This window comes from Oryza sativa, chromosome 12, assembly GCF_034140825.1.
Source record: "Oryza sativa Japonica Group chromosome 12, ASM3414082v1".
Taxonomy (NCBI): domain Eukaryota; kingdom Viridiplantae; phylum Streptophyta; class Magnoliopsida; order Poales; family Poaceae; genus Oryza; species Oryza sativa.
The window spans coordinates 13,233,708-13,252,601 of record NC_089046.1 but is presented as its reverse complement, the minus strand read 5'-3'; the positions used below and the strand labels follow the sequence as shown (position 1 = coordinate 13,252,601).

The 18,894-nt window shown below is 48.9% G+C and overlaps 2 protein-coding genes across 2 annotated transcripts; both read left to right on the top strand.

Moving 5' to 3' along the window:
• The first annotated feature begins 9,422 nt into the window (after positions 1-9,422).
• LOC136354542 (uncharacterized) lies at positions 9,423-10,822 on the top strand. The gene is made up of 3 exons (XM_066306046.1): positions 9,423-9,577; positions 9,769-10,216; positions 10,352-10,822. The coding sequence occupies exons 1-3, from the start codon at positions 9,423-9,425 to the stop codon at positions 10,820-10,822; spliced, it is 1,074 nt and encodes a 357-aa protein (XP_066162143.1).
• A 6,050-nt stretch (positions 10,823-16,872) lies between these two features.
• Positions 16,873-17,634, top strand: LOC4352070 (histone H3.2). The gene has a single exon (XM_015762940.3). The coding sequence runs from the start codon at positions 17,016-17,018 to the stop codon at positions 17,424-17,426; it is 411 nt and encodes a 136-aa protein (XP_015618426.1). The 5' UTR covers positions 16,873-17,015; the 3' UTR covers positions 17,427-17,634.
• Positions 17,635-18,894: the final 1,260 nt, after the last annotated feature.

Here is an 18,894-nt window from a genome sequence, read left to right as displayed (position 1 = left end):
GAAATATGGTTTCTTTATTTGATTCATGTGTAGGTGACTTGATGCCTTGGAAGAGTATTGTTGGTGATGGATCGGGAGTCGACTTGGGGGCGATGTCCGTGACGGTCAGATATCATGCGGGATACTTAGGCTAGAGTTTAATGCACGTGGTTGGTGAAGATTCCACATGGCATACGATGGAGGTATTGTGTGCGTATGGGATGCGGAGTCGAATTTGGAAGGAGTCCAAATTTGGTATGATTGGTTATGTAAAGTTTGTTTCTTGTATGAGAAGGTTTCCTACATGGATTAGGACTTCTAGTATGAGCTTGGTTCGTGGCTTTAGGCTGCCTACCTCATGTATAAATAGAGAGGGAGCGTGAGGCTTCCCGGTATCGCTTTTGAGAGTATTGAGTTAATAGTTTAGTTAGGGTTTCGAGTTAAATCGAGATTTCTGTAAGGAGTGCTGTTGTTGCACTTTGTAAACACAGAGAGAAGCAATAAAGTTGTCATCTACTTTGAGAGTTCTTCGATTTGTGTTTCATCGAGTTCGGCGACATACCGGCGGTTAGACCGGCGGCAAGGTGGCGGTTAGACTGGCGGTAGATCTACGGTCAGACTGGCGACGGCAAGGGGAGGCAGAGCCGATCTTTAGGCGGTTGGACCGAGCGATCAACTCCGGTCAGACCGACGTTTCTCAGGCGGTCAGACCGGCACATCTACTTCGGTCAGATCGTGATCCATCGAATTTGAGAGTAACTTTTAATTCCGCAAAAGTTTGGGTTTTTGGGCATACCAACCATTCACCCCTCCCTCTGGTGGGCTTAGTTCTGGTGTTTCGATCCTACAATTGATGTGACGCTTATTTGGTATTTGAATTAAAAAAATGTATGTGAGGTTCATTTGTCATTCACAGAAGAAATATTTGTAGGACCCTCATGTCAGTCCTTATTTTCTCCTTCAGTTCTTCCTCCTCCCCCTCTCGGAAGTAAATTGCACAGGACTTAAGTCATTCCTAGATTCAAAAGACTTTGCTTCCCTACATGCCACGTGTTCAACACAAATGTGTCCCACACATTTTTTTTAATTCTAATGCCATAGAAGCGCCACGTAGGACGAAGACTATATTAATACCTCCACATAGTCACCACGTCAGCGAAACCGCTGAAAGTGTCAAATTGCACCGGGTTTTAATAGTTGGAGGGTCGAGATATCTGGTATTGTGGTTTAGGAATATAAATCAGGTTCGACCACCAGTTAAGATAGTCAAAGTGAACTTATTCCAATAACTAATCCATACCAAAAAAAATATTATAATGACAAAGTACTCATATGATTCATTGGCTTGTACATAAATTGGCTAAAAATAGAATTATATCAATCTTTGCCAAATTTTGGAATCAAACCGCACATCCCACACTACCAAAATTTTGGCTTGCCAATATTTTGCTTATGTTGACAGTGGCTACAGTCTTAACAAACCTTTGAGTTTCTATTTTAATGCTATAAAATAGTGTCAGGGTTACGGATTAGGTATACCCTTTATTCTTGGATATACGTTGTATACTGATATGGTATACCCGCGCGTATACGGATAGTCCCTATATATGTTAAGGAAATATATCACGAGAAAGAAGCAAAATCCACAGATGAAAGGGGTCCTACTCGGACAAGATTGGGTTTTTACCATATCGTGAGGGGTCCGATATGTCCGAGTCTTACTTGGAGATCAACTGACCCGCGGTATAAAAGGGACCCCCTGGGCAGGACCTAAGGCATCGAATCTCACCGCCAACACATCCACAACAGCCTACGAAGCCGGAGCCTACAGGAGCCAAGTCGCCGGGTAATCTAGTCGAACCAACTCGACTACGATCTCGTCGGTATCATCGAGTTCTGTTATTTCCTTTGTAATATATGGTTTCCATCATATAATCCCATACCAACTGGATTAGGGCTATTACCTACTAAGGGGCCTGTTGACAGCTGTTAAGTGCCAAAATAACGCCGTCAATACTTGCATAAAACCATAAATGTGAAACATCCAACATAGTGGTAGGGTTTATTTCTAACAATTTCCATAAGTGTTGGTGTATATTTGTATGCAGGTGATCAACCACCAAAGTTGGGAGAGAATGAGGATAAAGAATAGAAATATATTATGCGCTGATGGACTCACATGGTTTTAAGCTACAACATATAAAATGTGCAATCATTTGGAGCCAAAACAGGGAGTATCATGAAGTGGGGCCCATATGTCAGCATCCTGAAGAAGGATGTGGGCTAGGGGAGCCAACCAGGGTTCGGCCGAACTCCCTGGTTCGGCCGAACCCCCAGCTGGCCCAATCCCCATATTCAGTATGACGGTTGTACTCCTCATCCCAATGACGGTTGTGGCCGTTTCTACCGGTGGAAACCGTCATAGAGAGGACACATGGCAAGAGGAGAAGGAAGATGCTCTTTGGATTCCATAGAGAATATTCCTAGCATCTCCACACTCCCAAGCAAGCTCCACACTATAAATACCCCTCTCCTCTCCCTCATTCACACACACCAAAGCATGAGCTGAATTACAAGAGGCTTTAGTGTATTTTATTGTATATTAGAATAGGGAGAGAGTAAGGTAGAAGGAATCGGAGGAATTCCAGAGTTGTCGGTAATCCCCTCTTATCTCTTGTACTTTGTTTATCACTCTGTTTTAATAGAAATATCATTCTGAGTAATTAAGATTTGCTTAGTGAGAATTACTTCTTGGTTAGTTCCTAACTAGCATACGGGATCATTGTTTACTATAGTCCATTTATTTTTAGTGATTGCTTTAGTGTTTGATTGGCACTAGAGTAGTTATTAATTGCATAGACGTGGTGTCTGGGTAATTAATCTCCAGTCGTTGCTGCGTATCCCACAGTACGTTTGAGGTGGGTGTAGAGGTGGTGACAGCCCTTAAGAGCACTTAAGTCCTCCCTGTCCGGGTACGTAGTAGAGCGACATCTGGGAATAGCAGGTTGCCAGTGTCTGAAGTATTGCATTAGGATTAAAGTTAAGCTTTCCCTAGACACCATTTCTCGTTAGGAAATCCTCTCTGCCCTTTGCCCACATTAGCCTTGTGTCCTTGGATGAACCGGACGAGGAGATAAACACACACGTTCCCTTGGATTCGATACCCTTGGAATATTACGTAGGGGAAGTGCTACATCGGTATATCCATGCGCTTGCGGATTCTATCTGTGATCGTAAGAAATACCAACAGGGCCTGAACCAGTATAATCCTTGTCTTCTATTTGCTTGATGTCGTATTACGTAGATCCTCGTACCAACGTACCCCAATACCCTCTATATCCGGTCTATGGGTATCCCCCGTCGACAGTGGCGCGCCAGGTAGGGGGACTTGATGCTCAAGGTTCTACTACTATGACTTCAAGCCTCTTCGACGACAGCGTCAACCCCGGCATCGATCAAGGAGCGTCAACCTCAACGATGCTGGTGTGGACTCAAGTCGGCGATATCGTCTTCCCGGTCTACACCATGATGCCGGTCTCGATTGGCCCAGCAACTACCAGGAGCGAGAACGGCGTGGTTACGACCCTGGATGGATCCATGTCGAAAGATCCTCCCGCAGAAGCGGAGAACGGAACATCGACAACATCTGAGCATGAGAAGGATCCTAATGCGGCCAAACCTTGTCCTTTCGACGAGAAGCACGAGCCGACAAGGATAACTTCCGAGGCCACAAGGACCTGGTGTCCTATCCACAAGACCAAAAGGCATACCTTGAAAACTTGCTCGATTTTCCTCGACGTACAAGCTGAAATCCGTGCCTACAAAGAGCGTGGAATCCAATGTACTTCTCCCACTCGTGATGTCCATTGTCCCATTCACAAGACAAAGACTCACGACCTTTCGAGCTGCAAGGTCCTTCTCAACGCCATGAGGACGTCGCCTCCTAAGGTCTAGCGGTCGCAAATCTCTACTAGATATGTAGACAAGGAACGAGGAGCAACGACTATCTCAGATCAATTCATCCGGGTAATCGATATTGATCCTCACGAGCCATCGGTCCTACATCTGCTCAAAGACCAGGCCTTATCATCAACAAGTACACCACGCGACGTGTACGCTATTGATGGGACCAACACATCTAGAGGTGGCAATACATAAGCGAATGATCAATTGACTACATCGGCCCAACATATCAGAACCCTCAACGCAATACTGAGAGAAACCCCTTATGATCCCGTCCTGAACGCTGATCTCGATCAATGGACGGAACGCCTACGAGAATCGGTGGCCAATCTCAGTAGCGCGTTCGAGGAGGCCGCTACCAGGGCACCACCAGAACAACCGCCGACCGACGGCGCTAATGGGGAATGGCCTGAGCAGCGGACGTCACCTCGTCAAGCTACCCCTCCGCCTCGTGGCACCAATGATCTCCGCGACCATTGTTGACGGTCGTTATCAATCAGTTTTGACCATCAATATTACTAAAACAGGAGAGAACTAGTGATGCTTGCAATGCCTAAATATGTTAGAATAATAATATTCCACTAGTATTGGGTCTACTAACCTTTTGCAGAGAATGATAATAAAGTGAAGGAGAATCGACATCAACTTAAACGATAAATCAATCGGACGATGTCGAAGACCAGACTTATGTATGAATGGGTCAAGAACTCAGAATTGACACGACGAATCAGGCCAAAATTCACAAGTCTACGGAGTGAAGCAGCAGAGGAGGCCACCAGCCAAAATGTGGGCTGGTTGGGCTGGCCCTAGGTTCGGCTGAATCTGGTGGTTCGGCCGAACCTCCCGTGAAGTTGATGAATGCAGGGTTTTGAGGGAACGGTGGAGATTCACTCCCTATGGCGGTTGGAGGGTATTAACGACCTTTCCAACCGCCATAACCGTCATTACCTGCCTATTTAAGAAGCTCACTCTCTTCACTTCAACACACACCTCAAGCAAAAGCTCTCTCATTCCTCTCAAGTTTAGTTTAGTAGTATCTAGCTGGTGGAATAGAATTAGAATAGGAATCAGGAATCCGGAAGTCTTTGGAAGAGTTCGGGTATGGCTCTAGCAGCTTTCCTTTCCTCTTTTGTAAGCTTTGTACTTTTTTTAGAATACTCTTCTATATACATTTTTGGTATTGAAATACTTTCCGAGTATATGAGTACCAACTTTACATTATGTTCTTGTTATACTGAGTATACGGCTAGCTTATCTGGGAGATGCTTTGGTGCAGGTATAGTGTTTGCTTTTGTAATTACTCTATGTCATGACGATGATATTATAGTAGTATCTGGTAGTTTAGAAGTGGTGTCTAGATTACGGGATATCATTATTTGGGGTTATATATTGCGGATGAGAGTTGGGCCGCTGATGGTGATAGCTCAGTACGGGTATTCCTCTGCGCCTATATATAATCCTAAGTTAATTTTCTAGGGAGGGTATTCCTCCGTATTTAGCCCTGGTTGGATGGTCATGACGGGCTGTCGTAAGGAACTCGGCAGTCAGGGGTGGCTTCTCTAAGTACCAGGAGGGCATCGGATAGAGGGTATTAGCTAGTATATCAGTTAACTAGAATGTATGTATACTATGTATATTAGAAGTATAGGAATAGATTCTCTTTCTCTTTTCTTTCTACCTAGCTTAGATTATTTATTATGAGGATGAGTAGTTGAATGCTTGTGTGTCACTCTACCCTTGGATTATCTTAACCCCTGCTTTGAATATGATTATCACAAGTAATATATAAATTATTAGTTGAGTTCTCTCTACATGATCTTCCCACGGGATAAAATAAATACGATACCCTTGGAATACTCTCGGGTGAAATGCTACAATGGTATATCCGTGCGCTTGCGGATGAACTCTATAACCATAATATACCAGAAGTATTTCTGCGCCATTGCTAGGAATTATATTTATAGTAATGTCGTTAAGAAATACCAACAACCATCTGAATGGTCGTCGAGAAGCGCGACGCACTCAAGACAACGAAAATCGTTCCCGACATCGCGTCTCTTCGCGACATCGCGAGAACCAAGAGCAAGGAGGACATCTGAGCGAGAACCGAGACCATGATGATCGCCACAACCGCCGCGAGCGCACTAATCACGAGCAGCGGATGCCGGGCAATACCGGTCGAGGACGACGCCGTAATGATGATGACGACGGAGATCGGCGCTGGGACAATCACGCTAGGCGACGACAAGTTCTCGAGAACCCGAGCGTTATCCTCGTAATCGCACCCCGGAACCTAGTGACTCGTCATCATTGTCATCATCTTCATCATCTTCGTCATCGGACAGGCATCCACGATGAGCACATGATCACCGACAACCCACCGCCCCTGGCGGCGGGTGCAGGGCCTTCACTCGTTCTCTGCGAGAGGTTCGATGGCCTGAGAAATTTCGACCGGGAGCAATAGAGAAATACGACGGAAGCACCGACCTTGAGGAGTTTCTTCAGGTCTATTCCACAGTACTCTACGCCGCCGGAGTAGACGACAACACATTGGCAAATTATTTGCCGGCGGTGTTGAAGGGATCTGCACGTTCATGGCTGGTTCACCTCTTGCCCTACTCAATTTCTTCATGGGAAGATCAGTGGCAGCAGTTCGTCGCTAACTTCTAAGGAACATACAAGTGCCACGCGATCAAGGATGACCTACACGTGTTGACGCAGAATCCGGGAGAATCATTGAGGGACTATATTCGGCGCTTTAATGAGTGCCAAAATACGATCCTCGAGATCACTGATGCTTCTGTGATCCGCGCTTTCAAGTCTGGTGTCCGAGATCGCTACACTACCTAGGAATTGGCGACAAGACGGATCACAACTACTCGTAAGTTATTCGAGATTATCGATCGATGCGCTCACGCGGACGATGCCCTGAGACGCAAGAACGACAAGCCGAAGACAGGGGGAGAGAAGAAACCAGCTAAGGCTACACCTAAGGCAAGCAAGAAGAAGAGCCGTAGGAGTGGGAAAAGAAAAGCTCAAACAGAGGTCCTCACAGCAGAATATGCGGACCCACCAAGCACCCAGACCCACAAGGCGACGACACGAAGAAAATATGGTGCCCTATACACAAGTCGGACAAGCACTCTCTGGAGACTTGTTTCGTCTTCAAAAAGGCACTCACAAAGCAACTAGCATTGGAGAAGGGCAAGCGAGTACGTGTAGTCGAGAAAGCCGCAGAAGCAGCTACTCAGGACTCAGACTCAGCCTACCCAGACTCCGACCTCCATATTTCGCACATCTTCGGAGGTTCCACGACGTACTCCTCAAAACGAGAGTACAAGAAAGTCGAGCATGAAGTTTGTTTGACATGGCAGGGGGCTGCATCCAAGATGAAGTGGTCAGAGCGGAAGATCAAATTCTCAGAGGCAGACTACCCCAAGACTGCTGTTACTCTAGGACGATATCCGATCGTGGTCGAACCCACTGTTCGGAACATCAAGGTCGCACGGGTCCTCATCGATGGCGGCAGCTCCATTAACCTACTCTTCGCTAGCACCTTGGACGCGATGGGGATCCCACGAAGCGAGTTGACGCCTACTGATCAACCCTTCCACGGAATTACTCCTCAGTCATCCTCCAAGCCATTGGGCAAGATTACGCTACCTGTGACTTTCGGCCAAGCAAACAACTTCCGAACAGAGTAGATTACCTTTGATGTCGCTGAGTTTGACAAAGCATATAATGCCATCATCGGGAGGACTACACACGCGAAGTTGATGGCCACGTCCCATTACACGTATCAAGTGCTCAAGATGTCTGGGCCGAAGGGAACAATCACTATTTAGGGAAACGCGAAGTTGGTGGTGCAGTGCGACAAGCAGAGCCTCGATATGGTCGAGCACACCCCCAACCCACCCGCCACAGCTGAGCCACCCAAGAAACTGAGCAAAACCAACAAGACGCCAAAACCAGACGGCGCAATCAAGATCGTTCCACTCTCCAGCGCCAACCCCGACAAGATTGTCAAGATCGGGGCACCACTGGATGAGAAATAGGAACTCGCGCTCTTCACCTTCCTCCGCGACAATGCAGACGTGTTCGCTTGGTAGCCGTCCGACATGCCGGGGGTCCCCAGGGAGGTGATCGAGCACAAACTTATGGTGCGACCCGATGCCAAGCCAGTAAAGCAAAAACTACGGAGATTCGCACTAGATCGGAAGCAAGCCATACGAGAAGAGCTCGACAAGCTTCTCAAAGCTGGTTTCATCCGAGAAGTTCTCCACCCAAAGTGGTTAGCCAATCCAGTCATGGTGTGCAAGGCCAACGGGAAGTGGAGGATGTGTGTCGATTTCACCGATCTTAAAAAGGCGTGTCCTAAGGATCACTTCCCTCTTCCTCGAATAGACCAATTGGTGGACTCAATAGCCGGATGTGAGTTGTTAAGCTTCCTTGACGCTTACTCCGGCTACCACCAGATCAGCATGGCGAAAGAGGACGAGGAGAAAATAGCATTCATCACGCCATTTGGTGTATTCTGCTACATCAAAATGCCGTTTGGGCTGATAACCGCGGGAAACACTTTCCAGCGCACGGTCCAAGGGGCACTTAACGACCAGCTCGAGAACAATGTCGAGGCCTACGTCGACGACATTGTTGTTAAGACAAAGACAAGCGACTCATTGATCGACGACCCATGGCCAACGTTCGACAACCTTCGATGATATCGTCTCATGCTCAACCTAGAGAAGTGCACGTTTGGAGTACCATCGGGCAAGCTCCTCGTATTCCTCATCTCCGGAAGAGGAATCGAAGCAAATCCGGAGAAGATCAAGGCAATCGAGAACATGAAGTCACCCACAAGACTCAAGGAAGTCCAGAAGCTAACTGGATGCATGGCAGCACTGAGCAGATTCGTCGCTAGGATGGGAGAGCGAGGACAACCCTTCTTCGCTCTGCTAAAGAAACAAGATAAATTCGTGTGGACACAGGAAGCCGAAGACGCGTTCATCGTATTCAAGCGCTACCTCTCATATCCCCCTATACTTGTTGCTCCCCAACCTAATTAAGAATTATTCCTCTATATCACCACCACACCATATTTTGTGAGTACCGTCATTGTTGTCGAGAGAGAGAAGGTGCAAAGACCGGTTTACTACGTCAGCGAAGCTCTCCACGACGCAAAGACAAGATATCCATAGATTCAAAAGCTGCTTTATGCAGTAATCATGACATCAAGAAAGCTACGCCACTACTTCCAAGCCAATAGAGTCACAATTGTTTCCTCCTTCCCCCTCGGAGAAGTCGTGAGAAACAAAGACGTCGTCAGCCACATTGCAAAATGGGTAGTCGAGCTAAGCCAATTTGATGTTCACTTTGTGCCACGAATAGCCATCAAGTCCCTGGTCCTCGCCGATTTCATAGCTGACTGGACTATACCTGACAGCAGGATAGATAGTCAGACCGACAACGAGACATCGACAATGGCGTTCGACGACGCACTCAACATCACCTTGACATCACCTTCGAGAGATCAGTTCAAGCATGCAATTCACCTCAACTTCAAGGCGACCAACAACACAGCCGAGTACGAAGGACTACTCGCCGGGATAAGAGCAGCAGCTACACTAGGAGTCAAGTGACTAATCGTGAAAGGGGATTTAGAACTAGTCGCAAACCAGGTGCACAAAGACTACAAGTGCTCTAGCCCTTATCCAAGTACCTCACAGAAGTCAGGAAGCTGGAGAAAAGGTTTGACGGGATTGAGGTCCGACACGTATACCGCAAGGACAACATCGAACCTGACGACCTAGCATGGCGTGCGTCCAGACGAGAGCCACTCGAACCTAGCACTTTCCTGGACGTCCTGACAAAGCCATCGGTGAAAGAAGCAAACGACGAAAGTAGCACAGTTGTCCCCGACATCAGCTCGGGGGCTCTAGGGGCAGAACACGTCGTTGCCGACATCGAGACCACAGACGACTGGCGGACCCCGCTCATCAAGTTCCTAAGTAGTGACAAGTTGCCCGAGGACGATGCAGTAGCTGAGAAGATAACCCGACAAGCCAAGATTTATTGTATGATCGGTAACGATCTGTACAAGAAGGCGCCAAACGGGATACTTCTCAAATGCATTTCGTTCGACGACGGCAAGCATCTCCTCCTCGACATACATGAAGGAATCTGCGGGTCACACGCCTTCGGTCGGACATTAGTTGGAAAAGCCTTTCGACAAGGGTTTTTCTGGCTGACTGCGCTCAAAGACGCTTGCGACATGGTTCAGTGGTGTGAAGCCTGTCAATTCCACAGCAAACACACAAAGCTACCATCGCAAGCGCTCTAGACTATCCCTCTTACTTGGCCGTTCTCGTGCTGGGGGCTCGACATACTCGGACCATTCCCACAAGGACAGGGCGGCTACAGGTTTCTATTCATGGCGATCGACAAGTTCACCAAGTGGATTGAAGCGACGCCCACAGGGGAAGTTAAGGCCGACAATGCCATCAAATTTGTCAAAGGGATATTCTGCAGATACGGATTGCCTCACCGCATCATAACAGACAATGGCTCGCAGTTCATCAGTGCCGACTTTCAGGATTACTGTATCGGATTGGGAGTCAAGATCTGCTTTGCTTCGGTTTCTCACCCTCCGAGCAATGGACAGGTCAAAAGGGCAAACGGCATAGTATTACAAGGGATCAAGACCCGTGTCTACGACAGACTCATGTCACACGACAAGAAGTGGATCGAAGAACTCCCCTCGGTTCTATGGGCCGTGCGTACCACACCGACAACATCCAATAAGGAGACACCCTTCTTCCTCGTGTATGGCTCAGAGGCTATGCTCCCCACGGAGCTACGACATCAGAGCACACGAGTATAGAAGTACTCCGACGAGGAGCAGGAGGAACTGCGAAGCGACGATGTGAATCGACTCGAGGAACATCGAGAAAGAGTTGTCGTCAGAGCAGCCATCTACTAGCAGGCCCTTCATCGATACCACGAGAAGCGCATCAGAGCACGCACACTTTCGATTGGCGATTACGTCCTCCGACGGGTTCAAAGTCAAGCAGGGCGCAACAAGCTCTCACCCAAGTGGGAAGGACCATACACGATCACGCAAGTCTTGCGACCAGGTGCATTCAAGGTTGTAGACGCCGATGGTCGCGAGTTAGCAAATTCCTGGAATATTGATCAATTACGTAAATTTTATGTATAAATCAATAGTATCCACATTTGTAAGACATCTTACGATTTCAATAAAGTTGATTTCAGGTAAAGATTACAGTCAAAGTGTTCCTTCCCGATGATCCCTTACCACGACGACACCTAGAGTTGAAACCTATCCTCATGTCCCTGTACGCCATCTTGACAAGGCCTCTGAGGAACCTATGGGAACTTCGGCTGGGGACACCTAGAGCGGATAAGGCCTGGTCAGATCATGTAGAGACAAACGACCATGTCAGATCTAGTCATATATGAGTTCTCGCTCTGCGTATTAACCAAGCCGTGTAATCGGAAATTGAGTTTTCCAACTTCACGACTAGGAGCTAGGGTCAGTGATTTTTCAACCAAGGCAGGTCAAGGGTCCAAGAGTTTTGTCCTCCGAGAACGATTCTCCGACTACAAGGCTAGGGGCTATGGAGAGTGTATGGCTCAAGTGACTGATCGAAGTCGCAAAGTGAGAAAACGCTCATACACAACACACCCAGAGTAAGAAAACATAGTTAGATAGACCCCTTTTCTATTTTACAAGTGTTTCTTACAAGTCATAAATGTTCCAAAATATATTAGATGTTTCCTTGAGATATTTTTCACAGGATACAAAGACTACCAGGACGGCCAACGCCAATCCATGGACCGAAAAACCTTCTCGGCAAGCGGCGCCATCGACTGCGCAAGGCCATCGATCTCCACGGGAGTCCTCCGAGAATGCGAGAACCCTTCATTGAGGAACTCGAGGTGCAGTTGCGGGCGGTGATCTCGGATTGAGGCCAGCACATGTCCTCCGGCGTAGCGGCTCGCTCGACGACACTCCTGTTTCAGGGCCTCGTCGACATGCTTGCCGATCCCTTCGAGCTGTGCACAGGCCCCATTCAGCCACGAGATATATCCGGCCGCCGACTCCTCGGGATCTCCGCGGGGAACTCGAAGCTCCTTGCAGACTCCCGCCATTGCTGCGCAGCAGCTCTTGAGGTACGAGTTGAATCACACCTCGCGACCTCGGAGAGCTTCCACGTCCTGGTCCTTCTTCACTTCCACCATGGTCCTCTCAAGTTCGGCCACCTCGAGCTTCGTCTTCCAATATTAGATTCGACGATCTCGGTCAGGCAACGCATCCTCGAGGTCTGCCCAGCACGGAAAGGACTAAGTCAAGCTATTCTTCTCTCCCAAGAACACAACAAATTAAGTCAATCCAAATAAAAAGAGTGAAGGAGAAAAAGACAAAAACCTAGGGAAGTCATTGCCATATTCGCCTCCACGGACGGGTTTTGACTGACCTCCTCCCGTGGCATGAATGGCTCTAGCGCAAGAGCCAGAACAATCACCAGCATGTCCAGCTGCCCGCACTGCTGGACATCCTCGACATCAACATCTCTATAACGACAACAAAGTACTCGGAATTACATGCTAAGAAGACAAGGGAAACAACTGTATAAATAAAAGCAGTTCGAGCCCACAAAGAGTTTTACAGCATGCTAATTAGGGGGTACAAGGGAATAAAGCCCTATTTTTCAAAAAGGAGGAGGACAGACTCCCCCAACTCACCGACTTCCTCCATCATGCCCTTGCGCGCGTCATCGACGGCTCCCTGACCCAAAACTTTTTTAAGGTCTAGATCAGGGTGCGCCAACCTCACGCACGTGAGGACGTGGCACGCCCCGGTGTAGATCCCGTTGGACGTCTCCTCCCCGATCCTGGCCGCATGCTTGGAGGGGATCTCCTCCATCGCCGTGGCCAGCTCCGCGAGTGAGGACATCAGTGAGAACTCGTCAGGGTTCGCCGGGATGGTGGTTGTGACACCACACTCCCCGGCAAGCTGGTGTAGGCCGGTGTATGATACCCGCAGCGAGCCACGGATCTCTGACAAGTTGTTCTCGAGCTTCGACATCCGGTGCTCGAGCCCCTGCCGCTGCCTCTCATTGCCGGCCACTAGCTCCCTCATCTTTACGAGGTCCTCGCGGGCCTCCGCCAGGTCACGTGCCAGCTGCTCGGCGCGATGGTTTGCCGATGACTCAGCCGCCCTGGCCTCCTCAATCTCGCGGCCTACGCCGTGAGCACCGGCCTGGAGGAGACACTCCATCTCCGCCTGGAGCTCCCCCCCAGGTGAGGGCAACAGTGGATGAGCCCCGAGCAGGCACGAGGCTGACGGCGGGGCTACTCGGTGTTGCCACCCGGTCCTTAGCAACGACCTCGACATCTGTCGAGGTCGCTGCAGGGGACGCACTGGAAGCCGCGCTGGTCCTGTCTTGCGCCGCCTTCGCCCGTGCCATCCTACGAAGAGTTTTTCCCCTTTTATAAAGCTAGGCGACCAAGATTTCGTAAATAAAAAGACTTCAAAAAAATCCACTTACTTCTCGCCGATCGTCACCAGCCTCTGCCTTCGCTGAGGTCGGGGAGACACGTCCGAGGCCGAAGCAAGATAGGATGATATGAGGTTAAATCATTCCGACTACACGTTAAAGAATAAGAGAGGCTTACCGCCAGGCTTGGCGCCTTCCGACGGGTCCCGAGCATGGAGGAGAATTTCCTCCCCTTCTTCGGAACATTGCTGCCACTCATGGTAGCAGCAGCAGCAACGTCGGACACCTCCTTGGTGACGCCCTCCTTCAATGACGCCGCCGCCTAGTGGTCCACGAGTGGCCTGATGACGTCCGTCAGAGGGAGAGCCCGCATGACATGAAGTCACGATGCGACCTCGGGGAAAAAAATGTAAAGGAGACATCGAGTACACTCACGTTGATGCAGCCTCGCGCTCGGCCGGGCCCTTCTCGCAAAGAGGGATGGGGATGTCGCTCGCCGTCAAGGGGGTGCTGATCATCACCTGGCCGACGCGGCATCCCAAGGTGCCGCTGTCCAGACCTGTAGATCGAGAACGGGAACTCGATAAGTCAGGAGAAATAGATGTACTCGGAGTAAAATTCGAAATACAAGAAAAAATACCCCGAGGAGAAACCCGGGTCGCGTCCTCTGGCCCAGAGTAGTTAAAGGCTGGATGGGCGTGGGCCTGGAGCGGTTGGATCCGTCTACCTATGAAGTTGGCTACGACTTCATACCCCGACAACCCTCGTGTTTGGAGATCATCGATAATGTTGATGAAAGACTGGAGGGAGGGAGTCAGGGCGGGTTTGGCGGTCCACTCTGGGATTTTATCTGGCTGCTCTTCAGGGACAACAAGGACGGGGTCTGAGTTTTCTATCTGAAGATAGAACCATCTCGCTCGCCATTTGCTACGAGAGGATGGGCACTGGTAGGGGATGTAGCGCGACTTCAGGCAATCCTGAATTCGGAACCCAACAGATCCAGATACCCTATTTGGTTCCATCCAACGCAACTCATAGTAAAAGCGGAAGAGCTCAAGGAAGGGCTCTGCCCCAATGTAAGCCTCGCAAAGATAAGAAAGAATGCTAAGGAATTCGATGGAATTGGGGTTCAGATGAAGCAAAGAAAGGCCATAGATGTTCAAGACGAGAAGAAGAAACTCGGAAGGTGGAGGAAGAACACCGCAAGAAATGTAATCCTCAACCACAACCATACGGCCCAACATGGGTTCGGGTTCAATACCTCCTGTCTCCCTCTGCATGGTCCCGCGACCAGGGAGGGCACTGTCGTCCTGCAATTTCTTCAAGGACGCGGTGGTTGAGGTGGACTTGTCAAGATCCATCGCCGCCGGAGGATCGCCGGAGAACAAGAGGGAAGAAGCAAGCTAGGGTTTTCTTTGCGGAGAGCGGAGAAGACAAAGGGTGCTAGAAGGCTGAAGAGTCTTTTTGCGAATGGACTTCAAATGGGTTTCCAGAATCCCTTTAAATAGGCACACTCCGACGGTGCGTATTCCAAGCAAAGGAGAGAGATTGCCACCGGAAAATTCTGGGTCCATTGCACGCGGTAGTTTTCAGACTTCAATTTAAATTCACTCATGACCGTTGAACTTCATGGGGTGTTGTCGATAACTCTTTGTCTCTACGGTTCTCAAGCCAAGATCGACCAGAAGTCGTGATCGGTTACATGAGCTCATTTAAGCAGAAGTCGGGGGCTACTGTCAGGGTTACGGATTAGGTATACCCTTTATCCTTGGATATACGTTGTATACTGATATGGTATACCTGCGCGTATACGGATAGTCCCTGTATACGTTAAGGAAATCTATCACGAGATAGAAGCAGAATCCACAGATGGAAGGGGTCCTACTTGGACAAGATTGGGTCTTTACCATATCGTGAAGGGTTCGATATATCCGAGGTCTACTTGGAGATCAACTGACCCATGGTATAAAAGAGACCCCCTGGGCAGGACCTAAGGCATCGAATCTCACCGCCAACACATCCACCACAGCCTACGAAGCTGGAGCCTACAGGAGCCAAGTCGCCGGGTGATCTAGTTGAACTAACTCGATTACGATCTCGTCGGTATCATCGAGTTCTGTTATTCCCTTTGTAATATGTGATTTCCATCATATAATCCCATACGAACTGGATTAGGGCTATTACCTACCAAGGGGCCTGAACCAGTATAATACTTGTCTTCTGTTTGCTTGATGTCGTATTACGTAGATCCTCATAGCAACATACCCTAATACCCTCTATATCCGGTCTACGGGTATCCCCCATTGATAAATAGTTTTAAATCAGATTTATAAATCAATTTTAGAAATGAAGTAAAATGTTCAGGTAGATATAGTTAACATTTCCATCCCAAAATGTAATAACATTTGGCTAGACAGGAATATGTTCAGGTAGATATAGTTAAAAATTATCATGTTTGAGATGGTGGTAGTACTTGTTTTTATATATATTTTTAGAAAAACAACGCATTAACTCTAAAATCATCAGTATTTCCAAATGTGTATATTTACCATTTGTGTTTTTACCATTTTTAACGGAGCACCTAAGCTTCTATATTTTTCAAATTTGTGTTTTTACCATTTCCCTCTGTCCGTAATACACTCTCGCTCATTCCCCTCGCAATTTAAATTTGTATATTTACCATTTTTAATGGAGCTCCTAAACTTCTATATTTCCAAATTTGTGTTTTTACCATATCCCTCCGTCCGTACTGCACTCTCGCTCGTTCCCCTCGCAATTTAACCTTTACCAGAAAAACCAAAAATAGATTGAAGCAGTAAAAGAAAAACAAGCCACACGCACACGCTGCCAACTAACCGGTGGGCCCGTCAATCCACCCCACCCGAAGCCCAGCCAATGGGAAGCCACCGATACCCACATCTATGGATTGCTGCCCCACTTTCAACCCATATCTACCGTCCGTCTCCATCTGACACCTCCCAGTGCTTGCGCCCATCGAACCACCCCCACCCAAACCCTAGCCAATGGGAAGCCACCGATACCCACACCCACGGATCGCTGCCCCACTCCCAACCCATCTCCACCGTCCGTCTCCATCCTACACCACCCCGTTCTCGCGCCCATCGATCCAACCGACCAAAACCCCAGCCAATGGGAAGCCACCGATACCCACACCCACGGATCGCTGCCCCACTCCCAACCCATCTCCACCGTCCATCTCCATCCGACGCCTCCCCGTGCTCGCGCCCATCGATCCACCCCTCCCGAGCCGCAGCCAATGGGAAGCCACCGATAGCGACACCCACGGATCACTGCCCCACTCCCAACAATATCCACCATCCGTCTCCATCCAACACCTCCCCGTGCTCGCACCCATCCGCCCCAAAGATTTCCCCCACTCCTGCCTCGCCTCTTCCTTCCCCTACAAATACCCACCAAATCCACCACTCAAACCACCCGCAAATTCACCTTGAGTCCGCTCCAAATCCAAATCTCACCTTGAATTCTTCTCCTTCTCCTCCTCCTTCTCCTCTCTTTCTCCTTCGGTGAGAGATGGCCCGCACAAAGCAGACGGCGAAGAAGTCCACCGCCAGCAATGTGCCGAGGAAGCTGCTGGTGATGAAGGTGGCACGCAAGTCAGCACCGACGATGGCAGGGCTGAAGAAGCCACACCGCTTCAAGCCAGGGACCGTCGCACTCCGAGAGATCCGCACATACCAGAAGAGCACAGAGCTGCTAATCCGCAAGCTCCCCTTCCAGCGGCTGGTGCAGGAGATCGCGCAGGACGTTAGGTCCTATGTTCGCTTCCAGAGCTCTGCCGTGGTTGCGCTGCAGGAGGCTGCCGAGACCTACCTTGTGGGGCTCTTCAAGGACACCAACCTCTGTGTTATCCATGCCAAACGCGTCACCATCATGCCCAAGGACATCCAGCTCGCGCGCCGCATCAGGGGCGAGAAGGCCTAGGTTTGGGGGCATCATCTTGTCCAATCGCGCTTCTTCTGTCTGTGTTCTTGGCTACTAGCACATTTTTAAATTCATGTCCGTAGGTTAGGAGATGTTTTGGTCAGGTTTGATGGGTGAACTGGCTTTTTATTTTATCCTGTGATGCTGTAATCGTTATGGTTTGCTAATCTTAATGGAAAGGCTATGTCGTTTGGGATTTCTGAATGAATTGTTGAGAGTGGATGTTCTGTTAATCTTTTGAATTTTTTGAGATATGTTGGATCTGGCAGGCTAATATTTTGCTCTCAACTAACAATACAGTTTCAGCAGGGTTTGAATTTTCGGCATACATGGACCGCTGCAGTGTCTATGCAGAAACTTGTTTCTGGAATTTCTTTTATTTGCATTGCATCAATAATAAGGGAAGATTTAGGCAAGTCGGGAAGAGAAACTAATAATTCTTTTCCACAAAACTAGACATATCTTAGCAATTGTACAATAAAAAAACACAGGTGAGATGGGCTTGTGCTTTTGCTATCCCGATGATAACGGCATAAAGTATTTCTAAACCGACAACTCTAAGAATGGCATGAATCTAATTTTTACAAATCCATGACTGGCTGTAACGCCCCAATTTTTGTTCGGGATTAAAAATCATTAAATAATGCATTTTCAGAAATTAAATAAAAATTAGAGCAAATTTGTATTTCCACATTTGTATATTTACCATTTGTGTTTTTACCATTTTTAACGGAGCTCCTAAACTTCTATATTTCCAAAATTGTGTTTTTACCATTTCCCTCCGTCCGTACTACACTCTCGCTCGTTCCCCTCGCAATTTAACCTTTACTAGCAAAACCAAAAATAGATTGAAGCAGTAAGAGAAAAACAAGCCACACGCACGCGCCGCCAACTAACCAGTGGGCCCATCGATCCACCCCACCCAAAGCCCAGCCAATGGGAAGCCACCGATACCCACACCTACGGATTGCTGCCCCACTTTCAACCCATCTCTACCATCCGTCTCCATCCGATGCCTCCCGGTGCTTCCGCCCATCGAACCACCCCCACCCAAACCCTAGCCAATGGGAAGCCACCGATACCCACACCCACGGATTGCTGCCCCACTCCCAACCCATCTCGACCGTCCGTCTCCATCCGATGCCTCCCCGTTCTCGCGCCCATCGATCCACCCTACCAAAACCCCTACCGATGGGAAGCCACCGATACCCACACCCACGGATCGCTGCCACACTCCCAACCCATCTCCACCGTCCGTCTCCATCCAACGCCTCCACATGCTTGCGCCCATCGATCCACCCCTCTCGAACCGCAGCCAATGGGAAGCCACCGATAGCGACACCCACGGATCACTGCCCCACTCCAAACAATATCCACCATCTGTCTCCATCCAACACCTCCCCGTGCTCGCACCCATCCGCCCAAAAGATTCCCCCCACTCCTGGCGCGCCTTTTCCTTCCCCTACAA

Coding starts and splice junctions, on each gene's coding strand:
- LOC4352070 (XM_015762940.3), top strand. CDS start 17,016: ATGGCCCGCACAAAGCAGACGGCGAAGAAGTCCACCGCCAGCAATGTG.
- LOC136354542 (XM_066306046.1), top strand. CDS start 9,423: ATGGCGTTCGACGACGCACTCAACATCACCTTGACATCACCTTCGAGA. Junction 9,578..9,768: donor GCAGCTACACTAGGAGTCAA/GTGACTAATCGT, acceptor GCGTGCGTCCAG/ACGAGAGCCACTCGAACCTA. Junction 10,217..10,351: donor TCAAAGACGCTTGCGACATG/GTTCAGTGGTGT, acceptor CCACAAGGACAG/GGCGGCTACAGGTTTCTATT.